The sequence below is a fragment of the Haplochromis burtoni genome, unplaced genomic scaffold (assembly GCF_018398535.1).
Source record: "Haplochromis burtoni strain Fernald_Lab_line unplaced genomic scaffold, NCSU_Asbu1 Contig_565, whole genome shotgun sequence".
NCBI lineage: Eukaryota > Metazoa > Chordata > Actinopteri > Cichliformes > Cichlidae > Haplochromis > Haplochromis burtoni.
Window position 1 is genome coordinate 112008 of NW_024582926.1, and position 11079 is coordinate 123086.

General features: G+C 49.1%; 1 protein-coding gene across 1 annotated transcript in view; it reads right to left on the minus strand.

Moving 5' to 3' along the window:
- Positions 1 to 223: 223 nt before the first annotated feature.
- The window catches only part of tshz3b (teashirt zinc finger homeobox 3b), a 28038-nt gene continuing 17182 nt past the window's right edge, over positions 224 to 11079 (minus strand). Inside the window, exon 2 of the mRNA XM_005948065.3 lies at positions 224 to 4048. Coding sequence (XP_005948127.1) covers positions 423 to 4048 — 3626 coding nt within the window. The 3' untranslated portion in view covers positions 224 to 422. The remainder of the gene's footprint in view (positions 4049 to 11079) is intronic.

Below are 11079 nucleotides of genomic sequence, written 5' to 3' on the forward strand. Positions count from 1 at the left end.
CAGGAGTGAAAAGAGAAAACAATGAAAAGGGCACCAGGTTTAGCTCCAGAAGGTTCAACTAAACTTTGTTTTTTTATGCATGCAGCTTATCACACCTCAGTGATGCCAAAATATAAAAACAACAGAAATCCATTTACACAAATCTCAAAATACAAACACTTTGTTTTAGAGCTCTTTTTTTTTACTTCATATACTGCCCCATCAGCCCCCACCCAATCCCCGCCCTTAAAAAAAATGAACGTCTGCGTGAAAAGTCAGTCTACATCATACATAATAAAATTAAAAAACTTCTACAACACAAAATGTAAAATCATGTGCCGAAACTCAGAGCAGTAGTTGCATGGCATCTTTGTGCAGTCCTAACGCTTAAGGCGTCCTTCGTCATCGTTTCTCATCTGTCAGAGACGGCGAGCAAGCCGGTGCTACTGTTTGTCCAGCTCGCACACATACATGAGGTGATCCTCTGGCGACTTCCCATGAGTCTTACTCAGGTGAAGCTTGACCGCGTGCTTGCTCGCAAATGTCCGATTACACAGTTTGCACTGATAAAGGGCGCCGCTGTCGTCGTCCTCGGGAGAGGGCAACGGCGATTCGGAGGAGGGCAGAGATGTGGTTAAGGATGAGGACAGGGAGATGGGTAAGGAGGACGGGATGGATGTGGGGAGTGAGGACGGCAAAGGGTGGCTGGACGGGTGGAGGTTGGAGAACAGTTTCTCAGACAGTCCTTTGGTATGGCGTTGGTGGTGGTGTTGCTGGGAGATCTGGCTGAGCAGCTGCTCCCCAGAAAGCTTCGCCAGGTCTCGCAGGCGAAAGCCCAGGTGGGATTCCAGGTGGCTGACGTAGGTGGACGGCGAGCGAATCTGAGAGGCGCAGTCACTGCAGAAAAACACAGGGTGACCAGAATCCAGGTTCTTCAAGAACTTTGTGCCACCGGTTCTCCTCAGCTGGTACTTGACATTTGCCAGCCAATGGGATATGGTTGTCATGGAGAGACCCGTAAAGCGGGAGATATGCATTCTTTCCTGTGGGCTCAGGTCCGACATCATGTACTTGCCGTCATTTGTTTGTCTGAGACTGGAAGCAAACTGGGCCTGTAGGATGAGGAGGTGCTGAGGGTTCCAGTTGGACTGGCGGCCTTTACGCTTCTGGGCAGGCGAAACATCTTCGGTCTCTTCCTGCGTGACGCCGTCGATGTCAGAGCGCTCGGACTGGCTGGTGGGCGTGGAGGACTTGGACACAGCCTGGCTTTCTGTCAGGTTCCTCAACATGTCTGAGATATCTGAGAGGGCGTTTTCTCTCAGAGGTGACGTGGACATGAAGGAAGCTACTGCAGCTGAGGCTTTGGTCATGCTGATGGTGGAGGAGGGAGACACTGAGGATGGGGTGGAAGTGGGGGAAGAGAGAGATGTCGACCCCAAAGAGTTGCTGCTTTTGTCTGCATTTTTTCCTTTGGTAAGGTCTATGGGTTGGTCGTTGTTCAGATGCTGCTGGTAGAAATATCGCTCGAGGTGCTCGCTACCGGTCTTTTTGGTCTGTGCTGGTGGTGTAGAAGCGGCCACTGCTGCTTTCTCAGCCAAGCTGTTGCTCATCTTGAACAGCATGCTCATTGGGTCCAAGGAGGGCAGGGCCGGCTTGGCGGCCTTCCCCAGGTGCACGTTCATGACGGACTGCAGCGCACTCAGAGGGTTCACAAACGGCTGTTCTGGAGGCGGGTGATCAGTGATGATGGCTGTGCTGCCACACGCAGAGGTGGGTGGGGGTGAGGTCACGGCAGCAGACTCTACACCATTCTCTGCTGTCTCCTTTGTAGAGACATCCCCGTTTGCATCTCTGTGGTTGGGTCCATTTTCTTCTTCTGCACTTGCATTCTCAGGGGTCTTACTGCCTCCTGGTTGGCTTTCTTTGGGGGACTCTCCTCGGGCTGACTCCTCTGCCTCGCTGTTGCACGGTGAAGGGGTGGTGCGCCTCAGAGGAGAGCCCCTCACAACAGCAGCCGGCTCCCTCATTTTCTCCTCCACCTTGGCCACCTTCTCTGTCACTTTCTTGACGAGTTCCTCCATAGCATGGAAGTTGTTTTTAGGTAGTGGAGAGGTCTGGCAGCTAGGAGGCGAGATCAGCGGCTGGTTCTTGGCAGTGGGGGAGAGGATCTCCCCTCCGGGGAACATATATTTCAGTGGGGAGCTCTTTCCAGAGGTACCCAGTGAAAGCTTCATGATGTTTGGTAACTGGTAGGCAGCGTGGATGCTGGGATATCCTCCCCAGCTGGGAGCTCCATTCTGGGCCTTGTTGATGGCTGAGGTCACTGTGTTCTCCAAGGACTTGAGGATATCAAGACCCCCCTTTGGACTTTCCTCCAGATCCTCCTCAGTCAGATAGCTATACTTTGAAGTGATATCAAACTTTTCCTCAACCTCCTCCTCACCTACGGCCTTCTTCTCCTTGCTCACATTGTTAACATTGTTCAGAATGGACTCTGCAGTGCACTCCTCCTCCTTCGCCTCCTTCTTTATCTCCACAACCATAGGAGTGGGGGAGATGCTGGTCGGAGGAGGCACCGGGGCAGGTGGAGGGGAGAAGGTGGTAGCAGCCAGGGGGACCGACTGCACCTTCTCTTCCGCTGCTGAGTTTGACCTCGGTGCCTGGGCGGATGCCTCTATGATCGGTTTGCCTTTCTTAATCGCAGAGTTGGTGACTTTGATGAAATGTCCTGTCACCATCATGTGAGCCGTGAGCTCCTGCAGCGTGTCGTGAGAGCTGCCGCACTCCATGCATTTGAGGATCTGTGACTTCCTGGATTCGAACTGCCAGGCATAGCTGGCACCATTTTGGTGTCCATAGCGGTTGTTGGGCGTGATGTAAGGGTTGGTGACCTTTTGGAGTATATCGCCAGAGTCACTGAGGGAGGTGGGCTTTGGTGTGGCGCCTCCATTAGAGTCTGGCGAGCTGGGGATGTCCAGGTCAAGAGGGGCTCTCTTTCGAGCAGAAGAGATAATCTTAGCTGTCACAGGTGTGACAGGCTCTTTCAGAGGCACTTTCTGGTAGTGTTTCGTCTTAATCATGTGGACACTCAGGTCCTGAAGGGATTCAAAAGAGTGTCCACAGTACATGCACTTCAGAACCTTCTGCGCGTCCTCCTTCCCTTCCATCTCCAGCAAAGATCGTTTCCTAGGTTTGGACCACCGTTTAGCTCCCTCGCCATCCGTCTCGTGGTTATCATCACGGTAGTGGCCCGTCTCATTCATGTGCACCGTGAGCTCCACCAGCGTGTCGTATGCTGCGCTGCAGTCCTTACAGCGGAATTTGCTGGCACCAGTGAATATGGAGCCATAGAGCTTGGAGCTCTGCCGGTAGAGCTGGACGGTACTGAAGAGGTTGGGTTCTGTTGATGGGGTGCTCACGGCCACTGTAGGATGTTGGACCAGCGCCATCCTGTTGTGGTGGTTCTGGGAGACCTGCTGGAGGGTTTTAGCCATGGCTGTCTGGTGCCAGTCGTAGCCTCCGCTCCCACAGCTGCTGCTACTGCTGCTGCTGCTGCTGCTGCTGTGGCTGCGGGGGGGCTTCTCCGCTGGGGGCTGGCACAGGTTCAGGTTTAGGGTGGACCAATAGGAATTGGTCAGAAAAGAGGTGTAAATGGCCTTCATCTTCTCCAGGCTGTCAGCAACAGAGCCTGTTGCTGCTAATATGGCATCTTCGCCAGCGACAGTGGCGGCAGCGTTGGCGGCGGCCATCATGGTAGAGGAGGAGGACGGCGACAGGGCATTGGAGGGATCTTTAGAATGGAGGATCTCGTCCTCATTTTTAAGTGAGGAGCTATCAAAGTCAGACATTCTGTCACTGGTTTCGCTCAGATGGGACTCGCTGTCCAGCTCCTGACCAGAGAAGTCAGTGGCGTTGGGGGAGTCACGGAAGCCCGGCCGGTCCTTGAAGAGGAAGTCCTTGTCTGGACACAGGAGTTTGGCAGCGGGCTCTTCCCCATCCTGGGCCGAGTCGTCTCCATCCAGGTCTTCATCCAACATAGCTGCTTCCTTCTCATCTTCAGGGACGTATGCTGCGAAATGAAGAACAAAGACAGAGAGAGATCGGTTAGACCTACCACAGGAGGAGGATTGTATTAGTCTCAGAGTTGATTCATCATGATGAAAACTCTTCTGACTAATGTGATTTTTGAAACATGTTGCTAATATTTCCCTGAACAGCTAAAGGATCAAACTCCAGTCCTCGGTGGCCGCTGTCCTGAATCTTTTCCATGTATCACTGCTGCAGCACACCTGAATAAAATTAGTACGTCATTAGCAAGACTCTAACGAACTTGACTGCATGCTGAGGTGGCAGTTCAGCCACTTGATTCATGTTACAGCAGCTCACGAGTGAATGAACATGGTGCAGTAAAAGTACTTTTAGAAGTACATTTTTCCAAACACATTTATTTAAATGAGCAGGTTGGGGGTTGCCACACCAGCATGCAGTCAGTTTTATTCAGGTGTGTTGCAGCAGGGATGCATGGAAACGTTGCAGGACAGCGGCCCTCGAGGACTGGAGTTTGACACCCCTGCTTTAGTGTTGTGTGAGGGGCACATGCATCATGACGGGCGCGTGTTGCTTTGAATAAGGATAAATGAAATGTTTGCATCGTGTACATGGCCTGACTGGTTTCTCTGAAGCAGCAAACAAATAAATGCAGCGTATCTGTGAGTGAAACAGCCTCGATCTTCAGGACATCTTCTGAACCTGTTGAGAGGCAGCATGAGCCGACGGCACGGGCTTCACACTTTGTGCAATCGTTCACAGATGAAGGGTTTACTCCCATAAACGGGACTCGTGCTCGCACTGACATTGTTTTCTCATTGGAACCGAGTCAGCACCCCACCCCTCCTCCCTCAGGTCTTTGTTCTGCACAAAATCAGCGGGAGACAGGCGGAGAGAAAGACTGAGGATGGGAAGAGAAAGATGAAGTGAGGGAGAGGCGAAAAATGTCTCTTCAAACACAACTTGCCACCTTATTCTTCTCAAGGGGCAACAGCTTGAAATTAAAACTAAATTTGAAATTAATGAAGCACATTCTGGCGGTGGCATTCGTTTCTGAAGTAATAAATTACTTGTATCAACCTCGGAGACAGCGGTTCCTGTCTGTCAATTAATATGTCTTACGCTTCTTCTGCAGACTCTAATGCATTCCCTAACAGACACACTCGCCATTTAAATTAAGCATGCATGTTCACTCATTACACCGCTCAGCCCTCGCCTCCTCGTAAATAAAAAAAATGTATGTACGTTTCCCTGCGACAAATCTCTCCCCGCAAAACCCATTTGCTTCAATTACAGAAGATTAGAAAAAAGTTTAGAGTTATTATTTACAGTTTAGCTGCAGGGAGACGGCTCGAGGATCTCCATTTATATTTAAATCCCTCCAGTTTAAGAAGAATACAGTGGAAATCACACAGAGAAGAGATGCATCAAGACAAATCACACTGTCGCCTCTCCGTGCAACTACCAATGTTTTCTTTGGTTAATAAGTCCATCAGAGGGGAAGCAGATGAGCAACGCTCGCGCTGTGCACGTCGAGCTGAGCGTGCTCGCACGCGCACATGCAACAGATACAGAAGGAGAGGGTGTGTGTGTGTGTGTGTAACGGGCTGTCACTCGCCCATCTAACTTGCGTGTAAGCACAGGAAATGCATCTGTAACCACAATCCACCGCTTTCACAGACACAAAGGCTACGTTCACACTGCAGGCGAAAGCGACTTTTTTGACCCTCTGCGACGCATCTATCCGATCATGGTGTGACAGTGTGAACGGCACAAATCCGATATTTTTAAATCCGATCTGGGTCACTTTCGTATGTGGTGCTGAATCCAATACATATCTGATGTTTTAGAAAGCGACTGCTGTTTGATGGTCATGCCGCATTAAATCCGTCTTTTATGTCACTGACACAATACAGACGCCAATTATCAGCGCCAGAGAAGACATCACGAACGCTTCCATCCAGTACAACTGTTGGGAAGACAACGTTGGAGAAACGTGAACATTTTATTTGTACTGTATAATCTGCAGATTCTGACAGAAATCTGCAGCTATCCTCTGAAGCACCGCTCCTCTAAAACAGCAGTAAGGATCATTATTAGGACAAATGTAGATAACACAATAACTTTATAACTTAAAGCAAAGTTGGGAAACGTAAAGTCTGAAGTCTTTATATTGAGGCCATCAGTCAAACATACTGTTTGCTCTGGGTGTAAACAGAGCGCGTTGCGTGTGACGTCTTCTTTTGCGCATGCGGCCGCTTTGAGGGTTCACACTAGAGCGCGTTGGCTGTCGCATTTTGTTTGTAGTGTGAACGAGCAGACAAAAAAATCGGATTTGATGAAAAAAATCGGAATGGAGCATTAAGACCTGCAGCGTGAATGTGGCCAAAGAAACGAGCTGCCGCAGACACCGTCAGAGGTCTGGTCCCACTGTCTCTGAGCTGATTATTCTAGCCAATAAGGTTACGTCCCCATGCTGTCTGTTTGGCAAAGACTGGACACAGTGGGGGAATGACGCTGAGAGGTCGGTCGTGCTTTAACCGAATCTTGCCATAGCTCAGATGGTTTTAACAGGTTTTTGTTGAGCAGGAAAAAAACCACCGAAACCGGAGCAAAGTGACACAAACAAAACTTCCTGCCTGGAATACCTGCACGACCTGCTGGCATCGTGTGTGTGTGTGTCTGTAATGTACGTGTGTGTACTGCATCAGCAGTGAAACGGAGAGGAGTCTTTGTCATTGTCAGGCTCCTGTTTGCCGTCGGCGATGATATGACACTGCCGTGGGATAAACAGATGTAGAGAGACATAGATATCCCCGAGCCATCACGCGCACACACACACTTCCTGTATGTACTGTATGCACTGCAGTGTAACAGCTCTGTGCCTCGAGGCGATCTCTGGAGTTTGTTTTCAGGGTCCACCTGAAAAGCTTTAAACGCATCACGGCGAGCGCTTTAAACCCGTACGGTCATCTGACCTCTCACCGACACTACGTGCGGTAACGGCGCCCTTTGTTGCAATAAAGCAGCTGTGTATCTGAATGCGTTTCGTCTCTCAGCCTCCTTGGCTCTCCCTCCGTCTGTCTCGAGCCGCCACCCGTGCATACGAGCACTCACCATCTGCTGTGAATCAGCCCAAACGACAGCTGTGTAAGAGAACCGTGCAGAGCCACAGCAGCCCAGAGCGCTCATCGAGGCCAAACGTGAGCACGTGAAACCGCATTATGGCGAGCCGCCTCTGAGAGAATCCGCGTCTCTGTAAAGTACACAGCTTTTATTGGAAACCACGTTTTAGTGGTGAAAGTGTGGAACAAAGAGCAGAACTGCAACAAAGGCAATGAGATTTGAAGATCAGTGGTTCTTCCTCGTTTAAAGGCTTTGTGTTGCTAATGTTTGTGGTTCTTCCAACGGTTCCTCCTGGATTCTCCTGGAGTCTCTGAGCAGTCCCTCAGTCTGTCAGCCCGAGTTTTATCCTAACACGCAGCTTGCAGGAGGTCCAGATGTTCTCGTGCAGCACCTCTGATGAGTTAGCTGAGTCTGTGCTCTGATGAAAAGGCTGGAGACAGGCGAGCAGCTCTAAGATGATACATCATCTCAGTGGCAGGAAGTGAATTATGAACTTCTCTAAATTTCTCAGCAGGAGATGTTTAAAGACATGACGTCGATTCAGATTTGTACTATCCAAAGTCCTTCAGGCCTTCACCTTCACACAGACCTTCACCTTTCTTAAGAAGACCAAAGTTTAAATGCAGCATCTGAAAACTTCCTCATGTATACTGAGAAAGACTTTTACAGTCACTCTACTTCTCTGTGACATCACACTGTAATATTTTCATCGTGTGTACGGCATGTGTGAGGGGTCAAAAATCCTGCAGCTCTGATTTTACTGCAGGTGCATTAGCCATGTACACCAGAGAGGAGGGAGGAGGAGGGAGGATGAGGGGGGAGGAGTGAAGTAAAAAATGAGGACACACACGCTGAGATGATCCCCAACGCTGCTGGCTCGGGCTCGATTGTGACCCAGGATACTGAGATCAGTACGCACGCGTACACACTTATACCACGCTGCAGTACGAGGAGGCAGGGTCAAACACACCAGGTATGCAGGTGCTCTTTTAATTAGTAGAGCAATCTGCAGATGAAGGATCAGCAGGGTGGAGAAGCTGGTTTGATCTGAGAGGAGAAAAAATACAAAATTTTTTCCAGTTTTTCAGGTTTCCACAGGACTCCAGAACTGAACTCCAAAATGCTTCAATGGGAAATACGGCTCACAAAGCAAAGCGTGGTAAAGTTATGATCTGATCCTCGATTGTGTGCCGGCTCGATTTTAAAGTGCTGAATCTGCTGCACACAAAGAGTTTGCTTCCCCACATCCCATCCACAGGGTCATGTCCGTGTGCCCGTGGACCAAACGTTCGGAGTTTGGGTGCAATGAATCATTTCGTCCTCTTCTTTGGGTTTTACTCCCAAACTTCAGTCGAATGGTTGTTCGTGTCTCTTCATAAACTGAAACCGCTCAGCAGGGTCAGACAAAAACAGTGGGCTGGGTGGAAGTATTTCCTCTAAAGCAGGGGTGAAACTTAAGGCCAGAGGGCCAAAATTGGCCCGGCCAAGACTAATCCGGTCCACCAAGCAGGTTTGGAAAATGAGTAGGATGACATACATTTTTGGACTTTTAAATGCATTTAATAAGTTTTTTCAGCTTTTCTGGCTGATAAAGACGCCCCATGGTCTACACCACAATGACTAAGTAACAGATCAACAATTAAAGGACAGAAAAGTGTCCGAATGAAAAGTCATTCGGACACATTTCTTTGTGTGTGTAGTTGAACTCCATCATGACAGAAAGAGGAGTTTCCCCCGTCCTCAGTATCAAAGCGGGGTGTGTGTGGCGCTCGATGAAAAACGGGTGGACGTCGCCGCCCTAATCAGTCTGTAAACACGCTGCAGACAGGAAACGCTCCTCCAGCTCGTCCCTTTCACAGCGACGGGAGCACAACTGTCTCTGTGCACCGACACCAAAGGCCTTTTCTTTTTCGTTCCTGGCTCCTTGTCTCAACAAAAAGCATTAACCTCCTAGGACCTGGCGTCCACATATGTGGACATCACATTTTTGGTTATTTAGACCAAAATACTAAATTGTGCTCTACAAGGGCCAGATATCCACTTACGAGGACATTATACTGCTGCTGTTCTATCAAAATTTTAAACAAATATCCTCATATGTGGCTCTCATTTTTCTTAAAAACAAAAATAAGGTAAAAAAAAAATCTGGTAATTCTTTGTTTTTACATTCACCGGGCCCCAATTAGCCAAAATATCAAAGAGAAATTAAAAATGCTGCCGTGGAAGAGTTCGGGTCTTAGGAGGTTAATGTGGTGAGGGTGGAACTTTAACCATCTTTTCCTGAAGCACGTCGAGCGGCTTTAATGCCTAAAACTGATCCAGCGGCACGTTTAGCCCCCTCTAGCCTCCTGACATGGAGTGTTGTCTCTCAGTGAACAATACCACCTAACGACACGGTAACGAGACACGGCTCGGGGAGCGCTGCTTCATGATGATCACGTCCTCTCCCTGCCTCACGTCTGTCCCTCCGCAGTCAGCAGAGCAGCCACGTTAATGAAGTTAATTGAATCCACGATCAATAACGCTTAATTATAGTGATTTGAAATGCACAGACAAATTGGTGGGATAGCCCTTCTGCACGTGCACTCAGGGTGCTGTAGTTCCTCTAGCTATGAGGCGTGTGGCCTCATAGCTGCTAGCAGTCTGGAGCAGCATTGGCAACAGCGTTCACCTGCATGGACGTCAGCTTGGGAGGTTTCACAGCTGACTATTGCCATGACGACAGCACAGCTGATAAAGCTGTGTAGCTAACGTGCTCTCGGTTCAGCGGTGATCTCAGAGCTTTTGCACTCCGAGAGTGGAAACGTGCACACACACACAGCGATTGTGGGAAGTTGCTTGGTATCTATTACCTGCCAGTCTGCTCTGATCTCTTTGGACAGCTCTGATCAAAAGATGTCATCCAGTCCACTCGACCCGGCTCGCCGGGGGAGCGTGCGTGCACGTGTGTGTGTGTTGCCGAGTAAATCACAGCGAGGCCTGGGTGTAAATAAAATGACAGGATCACTTTAAGGTTCTGTCAAGTAGGCAGGAGGCGATTATGATAACGCCCGCTCTGTTCCAATGCAAACGGACACACTTAAATTCAGCGGGCGTGGGATCGCACCCACGGCGGAGCTTGTTCTCCGCGTCCGCCGCTCTTCTTTAGTCCTCCTCGCCTCGCAGAAATAATGCCTTTCTCTGGTGCTCAGTAGAGCTCGACTTACAGCCTGGATGTAAACACACAGAATGACATCTTCCTGAATGTGGGCATGAAACAAAAGAAGTCCTTCGAATGAATCTGCGCGGCAAACGTGGATGTAAAGAGGCTGAAAGAAGTTCCACGGAGGCAATAAAAGGTGTAAAATGTGCCGAGTTTGGGAGAAAAGAAAAACGGTGCGCAATAAAACTGGAAAACAGCTCTGCTCCGAGGCAATTTAGACTGCAAAACACAAACCATTAAGTTTGTGCATTATCTTTTAATTTAATCTTGAATGATTTATAATCCATCACGCAAGGCTTCAACCATATCCAATTATTCTCTGCTGCTTGATTGACAACAAATGTGATTTATTAAGCTAATAAAAAGTGACGTGCTCTGAAAATAACCAGCGAGACGGACACGCAAACACCTGAGAGATCGATACTCTGCACGTATGTGTGTGACTTTAAAGCCGTGCGAGAAAACCCTTTGAACAATCACGTATGCATCTCTTTACTTAAAAGAGAAATCCGTCTCCATCCAATGCGCTCGCTCTGCAGAAACGTCGGAAATCAAAATGTCAGCCGTGTGACGACTGATGGCTTTTCCTCACGCAGGCCGACTGATTATATTAGACTTTAATTCCTCCGTCCGCGGCTTACGTGTCATCTTAGTCTGCGCTTTATCTGCTAATGTTACGCTCAATCACTTGATATTAATGAAAAACAGAGAGCCAAGCAACGTGT